At 43.2% G+C, this 27,775-nt stretch overlaps 1 protein-coding gene across 1 annotated transcript in view; it reads left to right on the top strand.

Annotated features, from left to right (window-relative positions):
* KIAA0825 (KIAA0825 ortholog) overlaps positions 1 to 27,775 on the top strand; it is a 514,789-nt gene that overhangs the window by 15,375 nt on the left and 471,639 nt on the right. The window contains exon 2 of the mRNA XM_054987566.1: positions 13,151 to 13,290. Coding sequence (XP_054843541.1) covers positions 13,160 to 13,290 — 131 coding nt within the window. The 5' untranslated portion in view covers positions 13,151 to 13,159. The remainder of the gene's footprint in view (positions 1 to 13,150; positions 13,291 to 27,775) is intronic.

The following is a 27,775-nucleotide window of genomic DNA, read 5'->3' as shown; positions in this document are numbered from 1 at the left end:
GAAGAGGCTGTAATGTAGAGCTTGGGTGTATACAATGGATTGTTTGGTGCAGTGACAGAATGGGCATTAAATGCAAGGATTACCAACTGCTGCATCCAGAGAGAGGCAGAGAGAGGGTTAAAACAACTGCCTGAAGGGAGGATGATTAGCATACTGATCTGTGATTGGCTAGCAAGGAGGTAACAAATAAGAGCTAACAGGATTGTCAGGAGGAGTCAACACTTGGAATCTGACCAGGGAGCATCAGACTGAGAGTCCTCTGTGTGAGGAAAAGAAGGGAAAGGTTTGACCTTATTGTTACAGCTTATGATTGATAAAAAGCTTTTAGTTGATGAACTAAAGTAGGAAAGCCAGCACTAATATTACTCAGACAAGCTAGAACTGGGAGTGTGTGGTTGGCAGAGGAAGTGGGTAGTAAAAGGAGACTCCCCTTCTGCCAAAAGAACAGAGTTATGTCTTTAGTGGAAGAATAATTCCTGCCCAGTGTCTGGAAAGGGGTTTTTGACTCTGTGGAGTACCCTGGGTCTGCAGTAAAAGGAAAAGAGTGCTGTGTGGGAGCCCGTACGCCCGAGCTGTGAAGTAAAATCACTGAAGGAATTTTGCTTTAAGTAACTACAGTCTGAAACTACCAGCCTCTCGCATCTAAGAACTGTAAGTATTTAAGCTTACTGCTTAAACTAAGCTTTAAGAAGTCTATTGTGCCTCATGCTAGTGAAGTATTCTGATCAACAAACAAAAATTTATCTCAGTTTTTCTTTCCCTGTCTATCTTCATACCATCCCTGGCTGTTGAATAACTCTGCTGTTATCTTTTGAACTTTTCTTAGCCTCTAGTGCCATTTCATTTTAAAAGAAGTGTGAGCCTCTGTGTTTTGTCTGCTTAAACTTGGGCTGGGTAATATCCAACTATATATACGTACTGGAAGAGTGAGGCAACAGGAACTCGTAAGTTATATCCAAATACACACTATCTAAGGCTTCCCAGCTCCAGTAGACAACTTCGTTGGTTTTGGAGGGAAAGTTTGCTTCACAGTGGGGAGTGAGCAGGGATGGCTAGCACGAGCAAGGGCTTTGTACGCTATATGTGTGGTTAGGATGGTGACTGGAGGCATGTACATATATTTGCTGATGAGTAGATTTCCAGTATAAGGTGGTTCTTATGTCTAGAAAATGTGCTTCTTGGTCAGATTGATGGAGAGATGGAAACAGGGCTAGCACATCCATTGAGGTGGTGCCGGCAGTCGCCTCGAGCACTGACTGGGGGTGGGGGTGCGCACTATGGGGCTGGTGCTGGCAGCTGAACAGGAGGGCTGGGAAGCCGCTCCTGTGTGCCGCCCCAGCCGCCTGCCGCACCTGGCCCTCAGGTGCCCGGCCAGGAGGGTGTGCTGGCGGCAGCAGCATGGAGCAACTGAGCAGGCAGCCTCCCAGCCCTCCCACTTAGTTGCCCTGTGCTGCCACTGCTGCCAGCACACAGCTGCGGGCCAGCCAGGCGCGGCAGGCGGCCAGAGTGGTGTGGGGCAACTGAGCGGGAGGGTGGGAGGCCACCTGCGCACTGTCCCAGCTGCCTGCCTCTCCAAGGGGGTGGCCAGCTCGCAGTGGCGCACCCTGCATGATGATGTCATGTGAAGTGATGTCATCACACAGTCTGGGTGCCCACTTTGTGCGCGCGCACGTGGGAGCACCACGGGGGGAGCTGCCCCCGGGTGCAAGTATCTGGCCTCAGGTGCCAGAAAACCTGGCACCGGCCCTGGGTGGAAAGTGCTGAAGTTCTGGTGAAATTCCTCCAGCACTTCTTTCCCATGTGTCCAGATGATAAAAATGTCATCAGTAAATCTATTTAGCATATTGTGGTGCCATGTGAGTGTCCATGGCAGTGTTGTTGATCTGAAGAAATAAATATTCATCAAATCTGAAGTAGTTGTGGTTGAGGACAAATCAGCAGAGCTTGGTAGCAAGGTGAGCTGTGGTACTATCAGAGATGGCGTTTCTAGTGGCTTGTAGTGCATCTTTGTGGAGGATGTAGATGCACAGAGACTCAACATCCATGGTCGTCAAAAGAGTGTGACACTTAATTTCAGAATGGATTGAGAGAAGGGAACAGGGGCTCCCATGTGTGTGTGGGACCAGAAGAGGCTTTGTCCCTGCTTTCCGCTCAGCACACTTTGGCAGATAGAAAAAAGCTGTGGAGGGCAGGTGTTATGACTAGACATGGGCACGATCTGAATTACGATTTCAAAAAGTCCCCGATTTTGGCGTTTGCTCCATCGTGACTCAGCTAATCGGTTCTGTCCACGGCAACCGATCCAGCAGTCGGGAGTTTGCTTGTTTGGGACTTGATCGGATATATCGGTTTCTGTTCAGAATTGCAGACACTCTGGCACCAGTAATTAATTCCCGAGGCAACGGAGTCAGGGGGGGAATGAGCTGTGTTTGCCCTCCTTCTGTCACCCTCGAAACATGAATGGAAGCCCAGCTTTCCTTGATTAGCAGGCTTCCTTCCAACCATGAAGCAGCAACCCAGGGGAGGGAGGGGGAAGGGGGTGGGCACAAAGGAAAGGCAAAAGGCAGCGCAGGAGGCTGGGAGGCCGCCTGCGCTGTTCGCCTTTCCCCAGGACAAGGGACGTGTGGGCAAGCCAGCCACCTCTTGTCCGGGGGAAAGGCAAAAGGCAGCGTGGGAGGCCACCCGCGCCGTTCGTCTTTCCCCAGGACAAGAGGGGGATGTACTAAAACGAATGACAGGATTGCCCATTAAAAATAATGGGAGAGGCTTGAATGCCCGTTGGAAATAATGGGAACCTGGAATGCCTATTGACTTGCATGGGCTCCATTGAAACACATTAGAGCAAAAAAAAGGTGCAAAGAAAACGTGGGATGGATTTTGAAGGAAACTCTCTGGGCCCAGATAGACTGTTCTGCGACTGGATTGACAGGCCCCTGAGTGCAATGACGGCCCCTTGGTGTGACAGAAGGGGTCTGGGACTGGAATGACAGGCCCCTGAGTCTGTCAGAAGGGCTCTGAGACTGGAATGATGGTCCCTGGGTGACAGTCGGGCCAGTTCCAGAGTCCTTCTGGCAGACCCAGGGGCTGTCATTCCAGGTAGGGGCCTGTAATTCCAGTCCCAGACCCCTTCTGTCACACTTAGGGGTCATCATTCCTGTTAGGGGCCTGTCATTCCAGTCCCAGAGCCCTTCTGGCAGACCCAGGGGCCATCATTCCAGGTAGGGGCCTGTCATTCCAGTCCCAGACCCCTTCTGTCACACTTAGGGGTCGTCATTCCTGTCAGGGGCCTGTCATTCCAGTCCCAGACCCTTTCTGTCACACTTAGGGGTCATCATTCCTGTTAGGGGCCTGTCATTCCAGTCCCAGAGCCCTTCTGGCAGACCCAGGGGCCATCATTCCAGGTAGGGGCCTGTCATTCCAGTCCCAGACCCCTTCTGTCACACTTAGGGGTCGTCATTCCTGTCAGGGGCCTGTCATTCCAGTCCCAGACCCTTTCTGTCACACTTAGGGGTCGTCATTCCAGTCAGGGGCCTGTCATTCCAGTCCCAGAGCCCATCTGAGACACCCAAGGGCCCTCATTCCAGGTAGGGGCCTGTCATTCCAGTCCCAGAGCCCTTCTGAGACACCCAGGGGCCATCATTGCACTCAGGGGCCTGTCAATCCAGTCCCAGAACAGTCTACCTGGGCCCAGAGAGTTTCCTTCAAAATCCATTCCACGTTTTCTTTGCACTTTTTTTTTTTTTTTTGCTCTAATGTGTTTCAAGTGGAGCCCATGCAAGTCTATGGGCATTCCAGGTTCTCATTATTTCCAATGGGCATTCAAGCCTCTCCCATTATTTTCAATGGGCAATTCTGTCATTCATTTTAGTACATCCCACAAGGGGTGCGTGGGCAAGCCAGCCGCCCCTTGTCCTGGGGAAAGGCAAAAGGCAGCACGGGAGGCTAGGAGGCCGCCTGCGCCGTTCGCCTTTCCCCAGGACAAGGGGTGCGCGGGCAAGCCGGCCGCCTCTTGTCTTGCGGGGCAGGTGAACGGTGCGGGCAGCCTCCGAGCCACTTGCGCTACTGCCAGCTCCGCACCGGGACAGCCAGCTTGCTGCGTGGGTGGGAACGACTCAGGAGCACGCGTGCAACAGCCTGACTACGGTTGCTCTGGACGCTGGCCTCCCCGATTTCCGATTTTGGATCCGATTTTGGACCGGAAACAAGACTTAATCGGTTAGAATCGGGTACCTGCGTTTGGCGGCGGCGCGGAATCACGATCAGCTAAATCGGGATTATTTTTTGGATCGTACCCATGTCTAGTTATGACCTTTACTTTCTTTGAGTAGATTTTTCTTTTAATCTTTCCCTTAACACCCTCTGGGTAGTTTGTTGCCACCAGGAATATTATATTCGAATATATTTTATTTAAGTTTTCCCTTTGGTAACGTTCCTAAGCGTCAGGCTCCTTCGTGGTTCTATGTGGCCTGAGGATAAGAATGGGATATAGCAATGACAGCTACTCTGGGATATAACAAAACAAAATAAACTTTTATTTAGTCAAGAAGTGTATCGGTTTCATAAACGTAGTTCTCAATTCTTAAAGTTACTTCCTATAAACTCATTTACACAGATCTCTTCTAAGGCTTCACACACAGTTAGCCTCTTTCTCTAACTCGATATTTCTCTCACAGAAATGCTTAAACTCCTCAGGCAGCACACAGCTAGCCACTCTTTCTCTGACTCTCATTCACAGAAATATTAAACCTGCTCAGGCAGCACCCAGCTGGCCTCTCTTTCCCTGACTGAGTGTTCTTTCACAAACATGCTCAGTTCAGGTTCCACACAGGTTATATTTCTCTCATAAATACCTCAATATACTTAGGCAGCACACAGCTAGCCTGCTTTCTTCTGACTGAATATTTTCTCTCTGCCCTGTCAGTCTCAAACTGCATTCACTCCACCCACACTCTCAGTCATCAACCAGTCGTATCACTCACTCATCCCTCTCTCACCCCCACTCTTCACCTAGCTCACACCAAGCATTTAAAGACACATGCACACATTTACTTGAAATCATTACAGCAGGCTTTTTCTTTTACAGCCTATTCCACATGTATCCTGAGCAAACATGAGGAAGAGAAAGAGCTTGCCCCCCACAACTCCATTATGTCTGTGAAAGTGTTTTGGATTAATAGATTATCACTCCATGTGGCTGAATGTGGTACTGTTCATTCCATTCGCAACACAATTCACAATTTATCGCTGATCAGCTGCCATCTCTCCAACCCTCCGATGGACGACATATTGTCCACCAATTGGCAGCCACCCAGTGCTACAGGAAGACTGGGTAGAAAGCAGGGATAGACATAGCTGCTGTGATCTTGTTCGGGGGAGGGGGAATATAAGTGTCAATCAATGCCCTTTGAGCAATAGAACAGAACATGAACTTGCTCTGTTTCTCCCAGTAAAAAATTCTTGCCCCATCAAGTGTGTGTATTCACCTTTTTAAACCTCTGAAACATTGGCCTAATTCCCAGTAGTCACTACCAGCTTTTTATAGGGGGCATGTACTGCTGACAAAATTTACAAAGGGATGCATGTGGTTTGTGTTAGATTTTTGTAACTGGAGCTCAAACAATATTGTTTTAAGGTCTGACTAATGGATGATAAAAACCCCTAGAATTTTGTAGAATAATTTGATACCAGGATATCTCTAGGTTAGGTTGTAGGACTGCAGATTCTCCTGGTGCATGAGTTACTTGGAGTACTTGAATTTCAGAGATTCCCAACTTAAATTTTGGCATAAGTTCCGCCTGGCAAATTCTTTCAAATTCCATTCTTGGTGAAATTTAGCAATAAATCTACCCTCATTTTTCTCTATCAATCTGTTTTGTCAATATATCTTTGGTAACTCTGAATGGAAAAAAAAACTTGTCCCATCCATAGAGAGATACCAAAATGCTTTGGTGGTACAGTAGAAGAAGAATTTAATTATTATTCTTATAGATAGAGAACAGAGGAGGTAATACTCTTATACTCTTATGGTGGAATCCTAAGCAGAGTAACTCTGTTCATTCAACATTAAACAAATTAGATGGGTTTGAATGCATGCATGCATGCTTGGTTATATTATTCAATAAGAGCTTTCTATAAATTTAATTATTATGCTTGCTAAAATTGGTTACGTGCATGTGTGCAGATTCAGGAGACTGTATTGACTAATATTTATTAATGTTTTAAGGTGGCATACTCAGAAACTATTTTTTAACTCCCACAAGGCAAGGAGATCATGTATGACTATGAGGAGCAAATGCAGTGTTTTGACAAGTAATCTGAGCAACAATGATATAGAAATCTTAAAGGAATTGCTTGCATAAAAACTCAACTGTCATGTTTACAAAATGATTTTTTCACATGAGAAATGTGTTAAATAGGTTGTGTAGACTTCATTGGTGTAGGTAGATCCACTTAAATTTTGCAGCTTTGTGATTACTGAAGACCCAACCATGATTAAAGTCCTGCTTGCAGAGTATTTTATAGCATCAAGAATTATAATATATTAAATGGAAACACATGAATGAAAGTATTTTTCTCATAATTGAATAAAAAGCCAGACAAAGATGGAGCACTAAAGCTTTATATTCAGGCAAACATTTTATACCCAGTAATATATATGCTGCTAGTTCCGAGCCTCCTATTGAATAAACAGGTGGCAGCAGTGGTCAGGGGTGCCTTTCAGCAGCTTCAGCTGGTGAGCTAGTTGTGGCCCTTCCTGGGCAAAAAAAGAAGTCCTAATAGAAGTCCTAGTAGGAGTCTGAGTAACTTCTAGATTAGACTTCTGAAATGCACTTTTTGTAGGGCTGCCCTTGGAAGCGTGTCTGGAAGTTGCAGTTCATACAAAATTCTGTGGCTAGAACTTTGACTAGAGTGAGTTGTAGGAACCATATCACTCGATGCTTGTTCCGCCCTCCCAGTTTGATTTTGGGTTCACTTCAAGGAGCCATATTGACCTTTAAAGTACTGTACATCTTGGAACCAGCATATCTTATGAACCTGTCCAACCACTCTGGTCATTGTCAGAGGACCTGCTTCAAGTGCCTTGCTGTCTGAGGATAGACAGGTGCAACCTGAGAAAACAGTCTTCTCAGTCATGGCTCTAAAACTCTGGAATTTCCCCTCTTATTTCTGAATGACTTTTACTACCAAATATTTTCTCCCTCCCTCACACACACGCGCACACACACGCACACACACAAACTCACTCACACTCATTTACTTTATTTATAATCCACCTTTATCCCTGAGACTCAAAGTGGATTGCATGGTATAAGTGAAGGCAATCAATAGGATGAGACTGTCAGGGCTTGTCGCTGCCGCTGCTGGGCGGGGGCCCAGCTGGGCCGGCCCTAACATCAGAGGGGTGCCAGGGATGCTGCAGGACCCTGCTCTGTGGAAGGAGGGGCGGTATACATCACCCTGGCTCCCTCTCAATCCACTCGCTAGTCTTCTCAACCTGGTCTGCTTACCTTCTGCATCCTCCATCATCTCCTCCTCCTCCCAGAACTCTCCTCCAAGCCTCCACTCTCACACTGCTCTGCTCTCACTCCACACCATCTCTCCTTAGTCACACCCACCACCTCAGAGCTCTTCCCAGCCACCTTATATAGGGTTTCCTTTCCCCGCCCCGCCCTCCTTCTAGGCTTGTTCCCTCTCCTGACTTGGCCCAGCTGTGCCTTCCCTCAGGTGTTTCCCTCCTACCACTAATCCCTTCTTGGCTTCCTTGCCTTACTGGCAGGGTGGGGTTGAATGCGAGCCATCCCCAGCTGAGGTCTCCTTGGCCTTGCTCATGAGGAGCTGCCCCAGTAGGCCTTTGAACTGCTGAGCTAGCCTGGCCTTGCTCATGAGGAACTGCCCCAGCCGGCTGCTGTGCTGCTGAGCCTCCTTGGCGTTGCTCGCGAGGAATTGCCCTGGCCAGCTTCTGGGCTGCCTGCTCATTGCTGCTGGGCGGGGCTACCCATCTCCTCCCCCAGAATGCCTGTGGCAGCTCCACCTGGAGGGGCTTGGCTCCTAGCAACTCCTGAGGCAGGCTACTGTCCTCTCGCTGGGGCGTGGCTCTGGGCTGTAGTGGCTCCTTCTCCTCCTTGGCTGGTAAGGGCTCTGTTTGGGCTGTTGCTGGGTCCCTATTCCCCCTGCCTTGGCCCTTTTCCTCTAGCCTGTTTAGCCCCCTCTCTTCCTCCTGGAGAGTGGGACTAACTGGCCTCTCCCTGCTCCCCCCAGCCTTCTGAGGCTTTGGCCTTTCGCCCCTTCCCCCTGGAGTAGGCAGGTTCTGGCTCTGTTTGCCAGTCAGAACGGTTGAACTGCTGTCTCCCGGCTGCCCCCCGCCGCTGCCTGCCAGCAAGTCCGGGGGCTGGGCTGCTGACCCCGGACAGAGACATCTAAAAAACAATGTAATAGGACTAGAATTACAGCAGTCTGAAACAAAGCATAAAGTGTTAAGATATGATGCGTTAATGCAGAAAATGGCAATACATAAGTATAAAACCAAAGCAGTAAGAGTAGAATAATACATAGTAGAGATGGGCACAAATCAAAATATGAACCAAAGTTCATCATGAAACGAACTGGTTCCGCCCTGAGCCTGCTTGCGGGGAGTGCGGAATATAAATATGATAAAATAAAAATAAATAAATAAAATAAATGGTTCGTGAACAGGCGGTTCATCAGAGCTCATTTCTCACGAACAGTGATGACTTTTCGTGGTTCACAAACAGGGGGTTCCTAGTGCCTAGCAAGTATTGGGGAGGTCTCAGAGTCAGAGCCTCTTTTTCAAGATCTGCTTGTGGGGATGGAGGAGGAGGCAGAACAGTTGTCAGCATTGTCAGAGGAAAAGCAGCTGCTAAAGACCGCTTCGATCAGCGGATAAATGTTTACTGGTGGTCCCCAGCCCTAAGGAAGCCCGCCTCGCTTCAACCAGGGCCAGGGCCTTTTCAGTCCTGGCCCCAGCCTAGTGGAACGCTCTGTCAATGGAGACCCGGGCCCAGTGGGACATATTATCGTTCTGCCAGGCCTGTAAGACAGAGCTGTTCCGTCAGGCGTTCGGTGGTTGAAGGGGCGGTGCCATGTTCTCCCCACCATTGCACTTGGTTAATTTATTTCTTTATTGTTTTGTATGTTGATTTTAGTATTGTTGTTTTCTTGTTTTTATTGATTTTAACTTGTTCACCGCCCAGAGCCCCTGAGGATGGGTGGTATGTCAATTGAAATATAAATAAATATAAATAAAACTTTTTGAGGAGGAGGAATCTCAGGGTGCATCAGGGGGTCTTGGAGAAACATCCAGCTCCTCCACATCCCAACTTCTTGGGACTGCCCCTGCCTGCTGTCCACCCTGTCCTCCTGACCCAGCCACACACGTCCCGGTCCCCATTTCAGGCCCACACTTTGGCAACATGTCCTAACCCTCCCCATGACCCCTGTGTGGCGTGTTACTGGGTCCGCAATGTTCTGGTGCATAGGGGCTCGGACCCCAAGCGCCTGTCATCCACCACCCTCCACAGGCATCTGTGTCCTGAAGCCATTTCAGGACACCACCAACCTCCTCTACTCCTACATGGCCAGCCTGGGGCAATCCATCTTCCTGATCCGTGAACTGGACCAGGTGCTGGCCAAAAAACTGGAATAGGGGGAAGCCCTTCTCCCCAGGGTCAGGGACTTGGTGAGGAGGTTGCAGAAAGGTGTGGCTGCCTGCTTGCATCCTCTTTGCCAAGACGGGGTGTACAGACTGCCCTGCATCTGCGACCCCTGCATAAAAGGCAGTATCCCAATGCAGAACACTGAGCTCCAGTTATGGACGCAGGACCTCCGCAGAGAGGTCGTAGGTTCCAGGTGAAACAATCTGACTAGAGGGAAGAGGTCATGGATGAGGCATTGTTGTTGGAGGAGGAGGAGGAGGAGGAGGCGGCGGATCCGCCCAGTGCCCAAGGCCCTGAGAGCTCACCCAACAAGGACCCCCCACTACTGGTCCTCGGTGGTGAGCTGGGAGGTTGGCGGCATCAGGGAGGCCAGGCATGCCCTTGCAGAGGACTCAGCAGAGATGATGGTGTGAGAGTACCTTGCCAAGCTCCCCGAACCACCTGACTCCAGTCCCCTTGGGTACCAGGCACACAAAGCTGACTACCAGAAACATAAACTGGGCGAACAACAATTATCAAACAGTCTTTAAAACTTTTTCAATTTTTAAGGTTTTTTAAAAATTTATGCAAGGTGCAGAAGTGATAAGTACAAGTACATTAAATATAATAAATACAATAAATAAGCTAATAAGGATCAAGTTCATATGGTAAGAACTCCAACTGGTGAAAACCAAAGCGCTTAGATCAATTCCGTGATCTTTTTCTTTTCATCCACAGGTTGAAGACCATCTTAAGGAATAACGAGAGCTGAATAATCCATTAGGCACACAGCCGACGGGTTTTAGCTCGCAAAATTTCCAATTCCCGTTTCGTGGATATCACTTCTTCATAGGCAAAGTTTTCAGAGACTATAATAAAATATTTTTTATTTAAACATTCTGTTATATAAATAATTTAGCTTTTACAATACAGAACACAATGTTGTTACTTACTGGTCCCAGAGCGCGGTTTCTCGCATCACACAGTTGGCTAATGACGGAGTCCTACCGTAATACAGTTTGTGCTCTAACCTCCTAAAAACTCTCTACAAACGAGGTAGATTAATTAGAGAGATAATCACACGACCACTTAAAGAGGTACACAGTACAAGTCCATAATTACAATCTACGTCTTCAAATCTACTTTATACAACGTAAAAAGTTTCAAATGACTCTATTAAATTATTACCCCAAGAAGCATGAATAATCAATTTCGTTATTCAGACCATTTGGGACCAAGGTGTTCAGATCAAAAATCCACTTGGTCTCTTGTTGCAATAATTTTCTAGTTAGGTCTGAACACGATCTGGGTTCCATAGTTTCTACTACTGAAACTCTAAGATCTCCCAACTTGTGGTAAGTTCTGGGAACTTAACATGGGGGAAGAAAGGGAGGCAGGCAGTTGACCGTGTCCCAGGCCCGCAAGGAGGGAGTGGTCACCATCTTAACCCATGTCATCCAGGTGGCTTCCCCCCAGGCACCAGGGGGGTGTTGTAGGCCACCCCCACCTCAGAAGCCCTTCACTCCCTCGCAGCCAACCTCCCAAGTCACGACTGAAAAGGTGTCCTGCAGGGTTGGGCTCTTTGAGGCTGAGGTGCTGGGAGCTGCCACTCCCCACCCCCTCCCTCCTCTTCCATCCCCAGTGCCCTCTGCTTTTGGCTTGCAGCCTCCGTACCTCCTTGCAGAGATCCTGCCTCCATTGGTAGAGCTCCTCAATATGGAATAGAATGCTGTTTCTCCAAGGTCTCCTTCTCTCCAGGATTAACCTCCTCTCATGGATCACTTCTGTCCTTTGCTGTCCAAGAATTTCCTATCTCCCCAAAGAACCTCCTTCCCACCAAGATTAACCTCGTATAGATTGTCTCTGTCCTCTTGTCCTTTAAAGGTATATTCCTGTCTTACCAAGAACATCTCCTTGACTGAGTACTTCTGTCTCCATTCCAGGCCCAGACCTATCTGGTCCCAGGGACTATCATTCCACTTTGGGGACCATCATTCTGTTCTCTGTTCTCCAAGGAAGATTCTCTACCTCCATCCCACATCTTTTTGGTGCTGCAATTTATTCCAGTGGAGCCAATGCAAGTCAATTGGCATTCGTGGCTCCCATTATATCTAATGGAACTTTCCTGGGGGCACCTGCTTTGGGGGTCTATAACTCAGACATCCAAAATCCAATCATCGCCAAACTTGGAGGGTGGCTGGAGGAGAGCCTGCTGAAGACTCCCTGTGAGTTTGGCGTCTCTGACTGTCAAGAGGGGGGCGTTCTACGATCTCTAGAAATGACGAACCATAAACTGGTTCATGAACTGGGGCAAGTTCGTGGAAGTTCATGGTTTGTGCACTGTGATGAACCATGAACCGCCACAAACTGCCATTTTCCCGGTTCATGCCCATCTCTAATATACAGAGCAAACAGTAATACATACTGCACACACTGGTATATTTCATAGTCCCGTTCCTTTTATAAAAGCACCTTCCTATAATATAGCCCTGTTATCTTTATAAAAATGCTTGCCTGAATAATTCTGCTTTACCTAGTTTGCACGATGACAGAAGCATGGGAGCCTTCCTAATCACCTGAGAGCCAAGCTACAAGTGACACCTGACACAGGTTGGACACTTGTCAGCTTCCCTCAAGTTTTGATGGGAAATGTAGGCATCCTGGTCTTGCAGCTGTAATAGAGAGCCAAGCTGTAAAACCAGGACGCCTACATCTCCCATCAAAACTTGAGGGAAGTTGACAAGTGTCCAACCTGTGTAAGGCGTCACTTGTAGCTTGGCTCTCAGGCAGACTATTCTACAAGGTGAGGACCATAACAAAGTATGCATTTAAGCAAATCTTTGCCCATTTGCAGAGTGGTACATGCAGAAGGCAGGTACTGCTCTGCTCAGATGAGTGAAGCTGTCATGATGGAGCATTACAGGAGAAGCATTCATTCATTCATTCATTCATTCATTCATTTGATTCAATTTGTATCCTGCTCTTCCCGCAAATGGGCTCAGGATGACTAACAATAGCAATAATAAAAGGCGGTCCCGTAGGTATGTTGGCCCCAGCCTGCTAAGAGCTTTGAATACCAACACCTTAAACTGGATCCAAAACTCAAACGGGAGCCAGTGCAGTTGGCACAGCACTAGATAAATATGTGCTCTAAATGGAGTCCCAGTAAGGCCGCTCCATTCTGGACCAGCTGTAACTTCCAGTTCAAGCCCAAGGGCAGCCCTGCGTAGAGCAAGTTGCAGTAGTCCAACTTGGAGGTGACCGTTGTATGGATCACCGAAGCCAGATCCTGGGATGAGAGGTAAGGCACCAGTTGCCTGATGTGCTGAAGATGGGAAAAGGCAGATCGATTTTGAAGGGCTTTGTATGTGATAGTCAATATTTTGAATTTAAACCTGGTAAGTGATGGGCAGCCAATGGAGTGACTGCAGAATTGGTGTATATACAATGTATAACAAATTCACCTATTTCTGTTTGTTTTTTAAAATCTAATTTAGTGTCTAGAAATGGAATGGGGAGGTGAATACACTCTTGAATCTTCCAACTTGGATTGCTTATTAAACACACTTCCTGGAGATCCGGAATTTCATCAGGTACTTGAAGATATTGATGAGAAATTAAAGAAAAATGCGTCTAGGTAAGATATTTTTCTTTGTATGCAGTACATGTGTACACACACACACACACACACGCATAACTGGGGGGATGGGGTACTGCTAATGTTTTTCATTAAAAGATTATTTCTCTTTTTCTGCTTCAGTAATGTTGGTTACTGCTCTGTCAGTACAGTTGCTGGTGCCAGTCTCCTTCTATCAGGAAATAAATGAAGCATGCTAACTTTTTTGTTGGGGGCTTTTGTTTCTTAACACAGTTACAATTTAGCAGCTGAAAATTTTTGTGCCTTGAGTATTCAGAGACAGGAAACCGCTATCTACGCATTTATCAACAACTAAAGGTACAAGAGCCTGTTCTAGTTTGATTCCAGGTTCTCATGTTTTCAGATTTCCTTTGCAACAAGGGATATAGGCATGGGGAAAGGTGTTCCTTAGACATGCAGGTTTTGCCTCCTGTCTTTCCTAAGGCATGTGGTAGGAAGCAGTAGCAAAATCATTTCAGCTTTTGGTTTATTCCTGTCATGGTAAAAAATCAGGATAAACCGGAGTCTTGGGGGATGAGAGGAGGGTTTAAAAAAAAAGCTGCAAGAGTGTGACAGACAGAAGGTTGCCCTGCCCCTGAAAGATAAAACAGCCAGTTAGCTGTTTCATCCCTGAGCCTATGACAATGCTGCCCCAGCATCCTATCGTCTTTCAGAAGGAGGAATTGGAGGGAAACAGCACCAGTTCAGGGCTGCCTCAGGGAGGAAGCGGTCAGTTTTTGAGTCTGCCTAAGAGAAATAGCAGCTGGTTTCTTGTATAGTTCTGCCTGGTATTGTGGCAAAGTGATTTAACTCTGCCTCTGGGAGAGAACAGACTTGTGAGTTCAGCTTCTTTTCTGGCAGTACACACTGGTATGCAGTACTGGCTCCTCTTTTTGCAAAACCGGCACGTCTTTCAGCTGGTGGGGGGGCTTGGGCGGTAAACGTCATAAAAACTAGCACCTCTTTTTAAAGAAAAAAAAGCACTAGTTGTAAGAACCATCTTGGTGAGCACTCTTTAATGTGACTCTTGAGAAAGGACAGGCTGGTGTGAGTGGAATCATGTATGTGTGAAAGGTTCTAACCTGGTAACTAGACAGTGAAAATCTGTACTTGAAAGCATTAAAAGGAAATAACACAATCTGAAGCCATAATGTGCTCAAGTTTAAGGACCTCAGCCAGGTTTCTCCTTCAAATATTATACCTGAGCTGTTGATCTGTTCTTTTGTTATTTTTATAAACCTCCTGTTTCAGTGATCTTTGAGTTCTTACCACAAAACTTATGGCAGAGAACCCAAAACCTTTACACTTGTTACAATAAGAACATCTAGCAACCGAAGGGAACGTTTTCATTTCAAAACAAACCTAGGACCCAAAATTATAGGAGGCTGTTGGGAAAAAAGGCCTGTCACAAAGAGCCTTGTCAGAATAAGTCTGTTTGGATCAGAAGTTATAGCTAATAATTATTTATTATGCACCTCTTACTGAAGAATGCATCAAAACTGGAGCAGAGCAGAAGGTACCCTCAAGTCATAGCTGTCCTAAGGCGACCCCTGACAGGGTTTTCATGGCAAGTGACTAACAGAAGTGGTTTGCTATTGCTTGCCTCTGCAACCCTGTTCTTCATTGGAGGTCTCCCATCCAATTACTAACAAAGGCCGACCCTGCTTAACTTTTGATATCTGACAAGATCAGACTCACCTGGGCTATCCAGTTCAGGGCACATCAAAGCCAGTCATTCAAAAATTAAATTGCTAAATGTAGTTTCTCTAGTGGTTCCAAGAAATTGGTACTTACTGTGAAATTTCCTTATTAGTGATTAGAGATGGGCACAAACAGCAATACGAACCAAAAAAAGCCACGAACAGCCCAATCTGCTGTTCGCGAACAAGCTGTTCGTGAGGCCCCATTCTAAACGAACAGGTGGTCGTTGCAAGCCTTGTTCCTTGCTGTTTGTCAAGTCAGACAGTCTGGCACCTGCAATCAATTCCCTTGGCAACTTAGGCAGGGATTATCTGAACTCTGTCTGAACTCCTGCTTTTGCCCTGGAAACTCCAATCTAAGCCCAATTTAGCTTGATAGGCAGGTCTTCCTTTCAAGTGTAGAGCTCCAAATTTGTTACAAGAAAGCAAAGACCATGGGGGAGGGGAGGGCTCCCAGCTCTGGCTAGTCTTTGCAGACAGTGGAGACGGAGAGACACAGCTGCTGTTGGCATTTTGAGAGAGAGACGGAGAGTGCATTGGAGCTTGAATTCTTTGTGTGTAGTGGGATATGGATCTACCCCTTCAAGTTCCAGGGCTGCTGCCAGGCTCTGGGGCCAAGCTATTATTTATTATCGGTACCTTTCCTGCTGCCTGCTCAGGTCATGTTTCTGGGAGTGGTGCAGTAGGGAACTTGACCAAACTTGGATGATGGCTGGAGGAGAGCCTGCTGGCCCCCACAAACATCCAACCATGAATATGTTCATGAACAGGTCATGCTCATAAGTGTTTGTGAGTCCCTGTTCATGGATGGCAACGAACAACGAACATCATGTTCAGGGTTTTTTTTCTGTTCGTGCCCATCTCTATTAGTGATTCTGGAGTGAGGCAGTCTCCTATGCTTATTTATGTTCTAAGTAAAGAATCTCAGGGTTGGCATAATGTATTGTTTTGGGATACCCAGTATGTTTTGTTGCTGGTTTCCTGACTTGGGCTAGGGTTTCCAGTTGGCCTGAAGAAAAATGCTCTGTCCTTTTAACAGAAATTTAATGGTATGTTATTTACCAGGTGATATTAGTTACCTCTGTGCCATGAAAGGCTTCAACTGAGCATTTCAATACATTAAGCCTCTATTAAAGGGACAGAACACTTTTCTCTAGGCCAGTTGCCAACCCTACTCAGGCCCTGTCTGTGAAATAAATGGAAGCCACCACCATTGTTGCTGCTGACCCTGTCTGCAACCCAAAGGAAGTGCCTTCCCCATCTTGAATATTACCTTACCATGGGACTAATGAGAATGACTCTTCATGTGAAGTCCCAATTTATATCTTTCTGTCTTGTGGTTAGTATGAGATAACCAGATAACTCACATAGAGACTAACAGTGCAATCCTAAACAGAGTTATACCATTGAAATCAGTGGGCTTAGACTGGAGTAACTCTGTTTAGGATTGCACTGTAAGTCATAGAGAGGTATAGAGAACATTATATAAGCTGACAGACTTTTCACATCATGTTTGTCAATATGCTTTGTTTCCAACTGATAATGGGAAGGATGCACAAATTGATAGTATGGATCATATATTATGTATATCCCCATTAACAGTCTAATCTTGAAAATTACTGCATATTAATTGGGCAATGTTCAAAGCTCCTTAGCTAAATTCACCTTCAGTATCATTAGGAGATGACATATTGATAGGGCAATATGCAAAGTTAATATTTTGAGACAAGTGTCACATTCTATATGCCTTCCTGTGAACGTGTACTTTCATCCATATCTGTGTACGCTCTCTATTCAACTTGCATTAACAGCAGCCGTACAGTACATTATGGAAGCAGATTAAAAAAGATCAGAAAATATCCTAATGGTCAATTGAAACAGTATCAATATAAAGAGATTCATATCACATCAAAAGAATGATTTTAACCCTATTTATAGGGTTATTATTTGCCAGAGGCATTGTATTAAACCAGGTTTTTACATTAAGGAAGTTAATACAACAAAATTACTGTGATTTGGATTCTTTGCAGTAACCAGACACACAAATATTGTATGTATGATCATATTCATGCACTTTATAATTTTTGTATTTGCAGAAGTGTAAAGTTTCTCTTTCTCTCTGCATTGAACATAAAATATTAACAGTGCAGTCTTATGCAGAGTTAATCTAATATAAGATCATTGACTTCAGTGGGCTTATAATAGAATAACTCTGCCCAGAATTGAATGTGTCTCAAGGTGATATATAATGAAAAAGTGTCGGTCAGAAAATATTTATTTTAGTTTGAAGGTCTTCGGAAAATCACATTTCTAATTAGTGTTAGAACAAATTACAGAAATATCTTGTCAAGTGACTTCTTGTAGTGGTTTGTAGTAATTGGTTATCATCAAGATTAGTTTAAAAACCAGTCTCTAATATAACCAGATCTGGGTGGACTAGCAGTTGAGCTATTCTGGTTCACAAAGCTATTGAATTCAATTATGGGAGACTCATCAGATACTACAATAGAACTCTTTGACAAAATGTCGCTGGAGCCAAAGTATGTGGGCAGCGCATCAGGTTTCAGACTGCTAAGAGAAATTTACACAAATTATGAAGATACATCTTACTCTGTTATCATGTTTAGAACTAGTGTGCATAGAATGAGCTATTCCATCAGGAAATTGAGCATGGACCATAAGATATTGTTTCCATAGATGACCTTGCATTCATGAAAAGGCTCTTTGATTATAGTGAAGATATTTGTTTCAGGGGCACCATTTCAAACTCATTCAAGCTCAAAGATTTCTTAAAAAGATCTTTTTATGTAGTGTGTTTATAGGCCACCCACATTTAAAGATGCTTTCACATACTATAGAATGGCTTTTAGTCATCCTCTCAAATCATACTCAATGAAATTATAAGACTTTATACTGTTACCAGAGCCAGAACTTTTTTAGTATAGATAACAATAATAATCATGTTTTATAGTTGATAGCCACATGCAGGGCATTATAGGCTAGGATGCAAAGAGCCATGAATACAAGAAGAAGGTAAGTTGCATGCGAGGAGCACTGATTCCCCCTCATAGCTTCATCTCTTGCTGCTGCATTGCATGCTGCTTCCAAAGGGTCTCTTAACCCCAGGAGTGGTTTTTCCAGGGGTATAAATTGCTTTGGGGGGGGGGTGATCAGGCATAGTGAACATGCAGTGTTCCATATGTGGATATTTTGGAGTTTATTATTGCAAAAACAGCAATTGCGTGTGTATGTTTTTTTATTTTAAAAGCTATCTTTTTAATATAAAGTTTGGGATCCTGGCAAGAACTGAAAGTGTACCATCAAAAATCAAACTCTTTGTGGTATTTTAGTGGCATGCTGCTCAGTGATTGGGTGTATTTGATAACAGATATCATGTTGTCATTGTTGAACAGTTAGCAAATGCTAGACTTGTATACTGTTTACATTGGTTTACACTTACTTAACCTGATAGTTATTCACATCTTATTAAAAAATGAGCTACCTATTCCCCAAGATCTCTTTTTTTAAGGGTAGGGGGTGATCATTGCCTGTTCAGATCCTTGTAGTTGGTTTTCATCTTAAGAGGAATAGGATTCTACTTAAAAGTCCTGACTACAATATGGGACCCCACCAAGCTGCTACAGGTCATACCCATCATCCTCAGACAGAACTCAGCATCAACCAATGCAATACAGACTACAACTCTGCCACATGCACAGAACAACCACTAAAACTACATAACTCAAGTAGGCTATAGGATTGCCAGGTCCCTCAAGGGCCCAACTAGAGGAGGGATGCATGGGGAGAGTCACGTAGGGGGAACTTACCTCCTAACATCATGCCTGGTGTGATGTGGAAGTAATAGGTCATATGGGGGGGGGAGTCGAGTGAAAATTGGCTCCAGATGCTAAATTAGGGCCCAGTTTTAATTCATTTGGCCCCTAGCACAAGCCATTACTTTTGTGTTGCATGTGATGATGTCATTCCTGGAATGATGTTGGCCTATGCAGGGATGCTTTGGAGCATGTGGGAGTGCACCCTCACTACCGCGTTCCCACACCTTCCCCCTGCTGCTTTCTAAACCTGTCAGCGAACTCTTCCTCCTCTAGACCTGCCCCTTCACAAACTCGATTGGCATTAGTCTGGAAGGGGAGGGTTTATATCGCACCTAACTCTGAGTCTTCCTGCAGCTCTTTTGAGGATCATTCTTAAGGCAATCTGTGCATGATTTGTGGCTTTCCTTGTGCTCTCGCGAGGGCTTCCATGTTGTTCATTTCTGGAGTAGCCATTTGCTTGAAGTGCGTGGTTTAGATGATTAATTTCCTTGTTGAGAAAGTGCGGTTCACATATCAGTTCACATATCTGTGTTGCACGGTCTACTAATGTTTTTATTATGCCTCTTTTCTGTTGAGGGTGGTGATCGGAGTAAGTGTGTAAGTACCGATCCGTGTGAGTTGGTTTCCTGTAGACCTTGTGACTTAATTGTGGTCTACAAGGTCTACAGAACTTGGTTCCTGTAGAACCAAGGTCTACAGGAAAACCAACTCACAAACCACAAATCAGAAGAACGATTAAACCAAGGATAAATCAAACAACTAAGGAAAAACAGTTCCCCACAGGAAAAGTGTTTTTGCCATATATCAAAGGAATCACTGATTAGCTGGGAAAACTTATGAAAAAGCACAACCTACAAACAGTATTCAGACCCACCAGAAAAATACAACAGATGCTACGATCAGCAAAAGACAGTAGAGACCCCCTCACCTCTGCAGGAGTATACCGCATACCCTACAGCTGTGGACAAATTTACATCGGGACCACACAGCATAGCATGTAGACAAGAATAAAAGAACATGAAAGATACTGCAGACTTGACCAACCTGAAAAATCAGCAGTCGCTGAACATAGCCTAATTCAAACAGGACACAGTATCTTATTCCAGGACACTAAAATACTGGACAATGCATCCAACTACTTTGTCAGATTGCACAGGGAAGCCATTGAAATTCATAAGCATAAGGACAATTTCAACAGGAAAGAAGAGAGTTTAAGAATGAATAGGGCATGGTTTCCAGTCCTGAAAAACACCAGACTAAAAATACTCTACATCTTACAATAGCCCTCCAGATAAGATTAGCATATCAACCACCAACCCATAAGCAAAAGAACCTTCTCGAGATACAGTGAAGCTTCCCCGCATTAGCATTTCAGACCCTGGGAAACTCTTACAGGATGACTCAGCCCAAACCCACCTTCCTGAGTAGATATAAATTACCTGCTAACGTCTTCTCCACACATCGACACTGAGAGATCTCTGTCTTTCGGGTTGCTACACCTCTGAAGATACCAGTCACAGCTGCTGGTGAAACGTCAGGAACTACAATGCTAAGACCACAGCCATACAGCCCAGAAAATCTACAACAACTAATGACTCCCCCATTGTCGGCTGTAGGTCATTTTTGAAGTGGGGCAGCCACTATCAGCTGCTGGTAAGTTCCTGCCTCCAGGCACTTACCAAGTATTGCATTGGTAGAAATTGCTTCATTTTGTTTTGAATCTGTCTGCTTTTTCTTTTCTTTTTTTTAAAGAAAATTTTATTGGGTAGAGTGAAATAGGTATTACAAATTTCATAAAAAACATTCATTTAGTTTCCCCCTCTTACAAATTAATTGTCTTACATTTCTCCAACCATCATTTCCCACCCTCTTCCCCCCTTCCCCTTGACCCCCCCACAGCACTAAAACCTATTTAAATCTTAATATATTGCTCTGTTCTGGTACCTCTAATTTTTCTAGTTCTTCAAGGTAAAGTTCTTTTTTCACACACTCTAATCTCTATCCTAAAGACATCAATAGTTATCCATTGACCATAATTGTCCTTTTACATACCATTCATTTTCTAAATATTCTTTAAATTTTTCCCTTTAAAAATTCGTTTACATTTTGTTCTTTCAGCTTTCTAGTTAGTTTGTCCATCTCCACCATGTGTAGCAGTTTTTGTATCCAATCTTCGATCTCTGGTATTTCCTCTTGCTTCCAATATTGCACATAAAGTAATCTTGCTGCCACCATCATATACCAAATTAGAATCCTATCTGTTAATCTCATTTTTTCCATTTTAAGTCCAAGTAAAAATAATTCAGGGCTTTTTGGTAAATTACCTTTTATAATTTTCAGCATTTCTGCATGTATTTTGGACCAGTATTGTTTGGCTTTATCACAAGTCCACCACATATGGTAAAAAGAGCCTTCATGTTGTTTACATTTCCAACATTTATTTGACATAGTGTTATTCATATTTGCTAATTTTTTCGGTGTTAAGTACCATCTGAACATCATCTTATATCCATTCTCTCTTAAATTAACACATGTAGATATTTTCATGGTATTTTCCCACAAAAATTCCCATTCATCCATTGTGATTTCTTTGTTGAAATTCAAAGCCCACTTCACCATTTGTGTCTTAACCACTTCATCTTCTGTATACCATTTCAACAACAATTTATAAAGTTTAGCAATTATCTTTGTTCCTTCCCCGAGTAAAAGTTCTTCTAGCTCTGAATTTCTACTTCTAAAGCCTACTTTCCTTTTATCTACTTTAAATAAGTCTTTAATTTGTCAATATTGTAGCCATCCATATTTAAAAGTCTTCCTCTGTCTTCATTTTAACAGTATCCCTCTCAATCAACAACAAGTCCTTATATGTTATCCAATCATCCCCTTGATAGTCTGTATGTGGTTTTATCACTTCTGCTGGCACAATCCACAGTGGTCTTTTTTCCTCAGTGTATTTTTTGTATTTTTGCCAAACTAAAAAAATATTTCTCCTCACATAGTGGTGTTGAAACATTCCATCCATTTTATATTTCTCATAACATAAATATGCATGCCAACCAAACAAATTATTATGACCCTCCAACGTTAAGAGCTTGTAATTAGATAACCCAATATCTTAACCATGTTAAATATATCGCTTCATGATATAATCTCAAATTTGGTAATTGCAGCCCACCTCTTTCTTTTGCATCACATAGTACTTTCATCTTGACTCTTGGCTTTTTCCCGGCCCACACAAATTGTGATAATTTCCTTTTCCATTTATCAAAGTACTTTTTCTCTTTTACAATTGGGATAGTTTGTAACAAGAACATCACTCTTGGTAATACATTCATTTTTACAACTGCTATGCGCCCCAACAATGATAAGTTCAATTTGTTTCACTTTATCAAATCTTTATCTAATTGCAACCACAATTTTTCATAATTATTTTTAAATATATCTATATTTTTCATTGTTAATTCAATTCCCAAATATTTTGTTTTTGAGACCACTTCACACTCTATAATGTTCATTAACTCAACCTGCTTCCTTTTCATCATATTTTTACAGAGCACTTTAGATTTTGCTTTGTTAATGTAGAAACTGGCCAGATCTCCAAATTCTTTAATCTTATTTAGCAATAACGGTAACATCTGGACCGGATCTTCCATGATGAACATCACGTCGTCTGCAAATGCTCTGAATTTGTAAGAGAAACCTTTAAGTCTTATGCCTTTAATAGTATGATCTTCTCTTAGCTGCCTCAACAGTACTTCCAAAACCATAACAAACAGTAAAGGTGAAAGTGGACATCCTTGTCTTGTACCTTTTCTTACCTCAAACTTTTCTGTTAGATCATTATTTATACTCAATGTTGCTTGTTGGTCCTTATAAATAGCTTTAATGGCTCGTATAAAATCTTGCCCTAATCCCATCTTTTCCATTGTTAGAAACATAAAATCCCAATTTAAGTTGTCAAAAGCTTTCTCCGCATCCGCAAACAGAAAGCCCACTTCCTTTTCTGGGTGTTTGTCATAATATTCTATCGCGTCCAAAACGACTCTCAGATTATCCCTTATCTGCCTATTAGGTAGAAACCCTGCTTGTTCTTTGCCAACAAAGTCCATTAAAAATATCTTCAATCTTTCTGCTATGACTCTCGCAAAGATCTTATGATTGTTTAAGAGAGATATGGGCCTATAATTTTTAACATCTGTTAAGTCCTGAGTCTCTTTCAGAATCAATGAAATATTTGCTTCTCTCCATGTATTTGGAAGTCCCTTTTTCTTCATTATCTCATTCATCAAGTTTTGTAATTTTGGCATCAGGTCTATTTTCAAAATTTTATAAAATTTTGCTGAAATTCCATCTGGACGTGGTGCTTTTCCTGCTTTCATTGAGTCTACAGCTTTTGAAATTTCTTCAACAGTGATTGGGGCATTTAAAGTTGTCTTCATAGCATCTGAAATCTCAGGTAGTTTCGCCTTGTCCAGATATTGATCAATTTCTTCTATTTTAATTTCCTTTTTTGAAATAATTTGGCATAATATTTATGAAATATTCTCTTTATTCCTTGATGATCCACTACTTCCTTTCCATCTTCCACTATTTTGCCAATCATTTTTTTCTCCATTTTTTTCTTCTATTGCCAGGCTAAGTACTTCCCTGGCTTATTTGCTCCTTCAAAGTTTCTTTGTTGTAAACTTTTTAAGTTCCATTCTAATTCTTTGTTCACAAAAGCCTTCAGCTGTTCCTGCAAAATCCTAATTTCTTGAATTATTTTCTTCTTCCCTGGTCTTTTCTTCAACTCCTGTTCCTTTTTGGTTATTTTCTCCTGTATCTCCTGGAATTTCTTTTCTCTTTTTTTTCTTTCTCTACTGTTCAGAGTAATCAGGTTTCCCCTGATCACCGCCTTATAAGCATCCCAGACCATGTGTGTTGGCACCTCTTTCTCCATGTTATGTTTAAAAAAATAATTTGTTTCCTTTTGAATGTAATCCACATTTTCTTGACTTTGAAATAAATCTTCATTCAGTCTCCATCTAAATTTCCTATTACTCATCAGGGCCTTCCACATCATCGGGTTATGATCAGAACTCACCTTTGGCATTACTTCTATTTTTTTGGTAAATAAACTAATGTCCTTAGTAGACCAGACCATATCTATTCTTGAAAATGATTGATGTCTTGCAGAATAATAAGTAAAGTCTTTTACTTTGGGATTCCATTTTCTCCAAATATCTTCCAAATTTTCCTGTTTAACTAACTCAAAAAATGCTTTGGGTAGTTTCCCTACCTTTCTCTGTGTTTTATTTAGTTGCTTATCCAATTGCAAGTTAACAACTCCATTAAAGTCCCCCATCATCATTATCTGATCATACGTATATTGGTCTAAATTCTGAGTTATTTCTTTATAAAATCCATCTTTAGACCCATTAGGTGCATAAATTCCTAAGACCAAAGTTTTCTTTGAGTTCAGTATTAGTTCTGCCCCCAAATATCTTCCATCCTTATCTTTGAAGACCATTTTAGGATCTAGTTCTTGCTTTATATACATCGCGATCCCTCTTTTGTTTTGCAGAAGCCAAAAATTCTTTTCCCAATTGGCCATTTTTTAACAATTTACTGTCCTGATCTTTAATACGTGTTTCTTGCAAGCATATTATATTACATTTTTGTTTCTTTAACCAATGAAATATTATTTTGCGTTTCTGGGGTGAATTTAGTCCATTAACATTCCAAGAAATTAATTTGTACTCCATAGTATTACTTTTTAGCTGATGTGGCAAAGTCTTTTCGGTTATCTATCAGGAACATTGTCATTTCTTGCTTTGTCTTAATAATAACTCTTGTGGATTGAAAGTAGAAGCTCAAGCCTTCCGGTATTTCCCACCTATATCTAATATTCTTCTCTCTTAACCTTTCCGTCAGCTCCCCGTATTTCTTTCGCTCTTGCAAATTTTTTCTTGGCAATTCTTTCATAACTCTGATTCTGTTTCCTTCCATTTCCAGAGGTTCAATGTAGTGCTTCCTTAAAATTTCATCTCTTACTCTTTTAGTTGTCAGTTGTACAATTACATCTCTCGGTAGGTTCTTCTGTTGTGCATATATGGAGTTCATTCGAATACCAAATCCAAATTTGCCTCCATTTCTTCTGGTTGCTTCTTTAAATATTCTGCCAGTGCACCCCTCATTTGTTCTTGAATGTTTTGCGACATAGTCTTGGGCACCCCCCTAAATCTCAACTGATTCTTCATTGCTTTGCATTCCATCACTGCCACACGTTCTTGAAGCTTTTCATTTTCTTCTTTTAAAGTACTGGTCTTTTGTTCCACTTCTTGTGCTGTTTGTGTTGTTGCTTGCAGTTCCTGATTCTTATCCTATATATTCTTGGTTAACTCTGCCACCTCTGACTTTATCAACTCTTTCACATTTTTAGTCAATTTTTCAATCAGTTACTCTCCCATCTTTTGGCATATTTCTTTCGTGCCTTCCAGCATTTTCTTCTCCAATACTTCCATAGCAGTCTGGCACTCCTTTTCCGATTTTTTTGCCATCCTTGGACTCGGTTTAGCACCGTTCCAAGTCCCGGCTCTATTTCTCAGCTCCGTTGTTAAAATTAATCAATTCCTCACCCTAATTTCTTCTGCTACTCAATCTATTTTGTCCTCTTAGTCTAGTCACTTAATTATAAACTTATTTTCTTTTTTTTCCTTTTTATTTTAGTAAGTTTTCAAATTTGACCTTACTAAAATGTCGGGCGCAATTTCTCTATGGTAAGTTCGTTTCTTCTTACTTCTTACTTCCCTTCTACAGATGGCGGCTGTTCACTTCCTGTCTTCCTCTCCCCTCCAGAGTCTTGCGATGTTTCTCGACTTTCTCTCCCGGGGATTCACTTCCTTAATAACATCCAGCAAAGACTCCTCTCTAGGCAGAGGTTCACAGACCTCTATTACTTCCCGGTCTTGCGATATTTCCTCCACTTTTTCTTCACACTCCCTCCCTTTTCTCACCGTTGTTATCAGCACAAAAACCGCAGGTATGTGTAAACAGTCTTTATTTTCCCTTTTTCCGTGCTTCAAACTTGGCCAAATTCTCTCAAATTCCCTCAATTTCCTTCTTCCTCTTGTTTGGAACTGCCTCTATAAATTACTTTGATTTCAGATGTCCTTTTCTTATTTTTTAGTCCCAAAAATAGATAATGATCTTTACCTTGCTTTGCTCCTTTTGGGTTGTTCATGCTGTTTCTTACGTCCAAAGTTGATCAAATTCTGGTACTGAAGCCTGGAATTTGGCAGCCTTATGCCAAAAATTAACTCAAAAGAGTACTGCAGAGATCAAAGCTCGCCCGTCTCAGAGGGGACCTCAAGGTGCTGGGAGAAATTCTTTATTCAGAACTCCCCCCGGCACCAAGATCACATACTCTCCGGGTCTTGTAGCGTCCTAGCTCTTCTTCTCCCTGAAGAAGAGTGGCAGCAGGTATCCAGTGCACCTGTCCTGCCCAAACAGTAACTCTCGATCGCTCAGCACAGCTGAGCCACGTCAGGTCGCCATTATTCCAGACCGGAAGTCCCGAATCTGTCTGCTTTTTCCATTTTAACTTTCTTCCTTATAACTCTGTATGTGCTTACATTATTTTAAATTCAACTGGATGCTCTGTGAAGTCACTTGAGCTTAGATTGGCTCTAGTTATATGCTATTTGTAAACCAGAATGGAAAGAAACAGACAGCTCTTTGATTTGTAGGGATAAGAAGCAAATCTGAGTTTTCTTCAGGAGAGACATCTCTAGGTATCTTTTGTCCCAACTTTTCAGTGTAAGGTAGTCTATAAAAATAGATAGCAATGAGATCTCACAGATGATGATATTTTTACTAACTGATTAATAGATCCTGAGCGAGTAAAAAATCAGTGTGACTTTTACAGTCCTGGGGACCGCACTGGTCCTCATACTGATCTCTGCCAGAGATGTTGGAACACAGCTCACATCTAGGGTTGCCAGCCCCCCCCACTGGGGATGGGGGATCCCCCGCTCCCACCCTCCACCCCCTGCACCTACTTACCATGCCACTCCCACTTACCCCAGCAGAGGGGGGAATGCATTTCGTAGGAAGTGCTCCCAGGCAGCACAGCATGCTCCCAGATGGCACAGTGTGCTCTATGTGCCGTCTGGCCCAATTCAGGCCAGATTAGGCCAGAATCTTCCTGGAAGTGACATCATCATGCAGGCTGGGAGTGTGCATGCCCAGAGTGTGTGAGTGAGGGGAAAGCTAAAAGGTAGGTGCCAGCCCTCGGACCTTCTTTCCAGGTTGTCGGGGGACCTGGCAACCCTACTCACATTCCAGTAGGGATCAGGCAGCCAATTAATTGACAGCCTGTTTGGCTGCTTTACAGCCTGTTTGTATTCATGGGACCAAGCTACTTGTAACTATTAGAAACCAACTCCCATGTTATGACAGATCAAGCACTATCTCCTATTAACCAGAAGTCAAATTTTCTTGATCTCTCACCCTGGAAACTTTCTGCCTCTCAGAGTTGTTGAAATGCAGTAAATTGGATGTATGTATATGATCAGAAGCTCAGCTGATTTCCCTTCTCATGACCCCAAGCTGTTAGCCTGGGCTGCAGAGAAGAGGAGAGAAGCAAAGTTTCCTGCACTGCAGACATTAAAAGCATTGCTTCTGTCACCACCTAATTTAAATAGAAGGAAAGAACTTCCTTTTGCAACTTCACTATGTAAATATTTTGCTGCAGGGTAGGTAAGAACCAAACTTGCAGCTGAGTCAGCTTCTGATCAACAGACAGCTTCAAACTTAGTGTTGGGCAGCTTTAAGTTGCTCAATGTAATTGTAGTATATCTTTGATTCAGAATCTGATCTGTGAGTGGTCTTTTTTTTTTACAAACTTTTATTGAAAATTCAACAATATATAAAAGAAAAATATCTGATTATACACATAGAGGTATTACA

This window comes from Eublepharis macularius, chromosome 8 (assembly GCF_028583425.1).
Source record: "Eublepharis macularius isolate TG4126 chromosome 8, MPM_Emac_v1.0, whole genome shotgun sequence".
NCBI lineage: Eukaryota > Metazoa > Chordata > Lepidosauria > Squamata > Eublepharidae > Eublepharis > Eublepharis macularius.
This window is presented reverse-complemented; position numbering and strand designations above follow the sequence as displayed.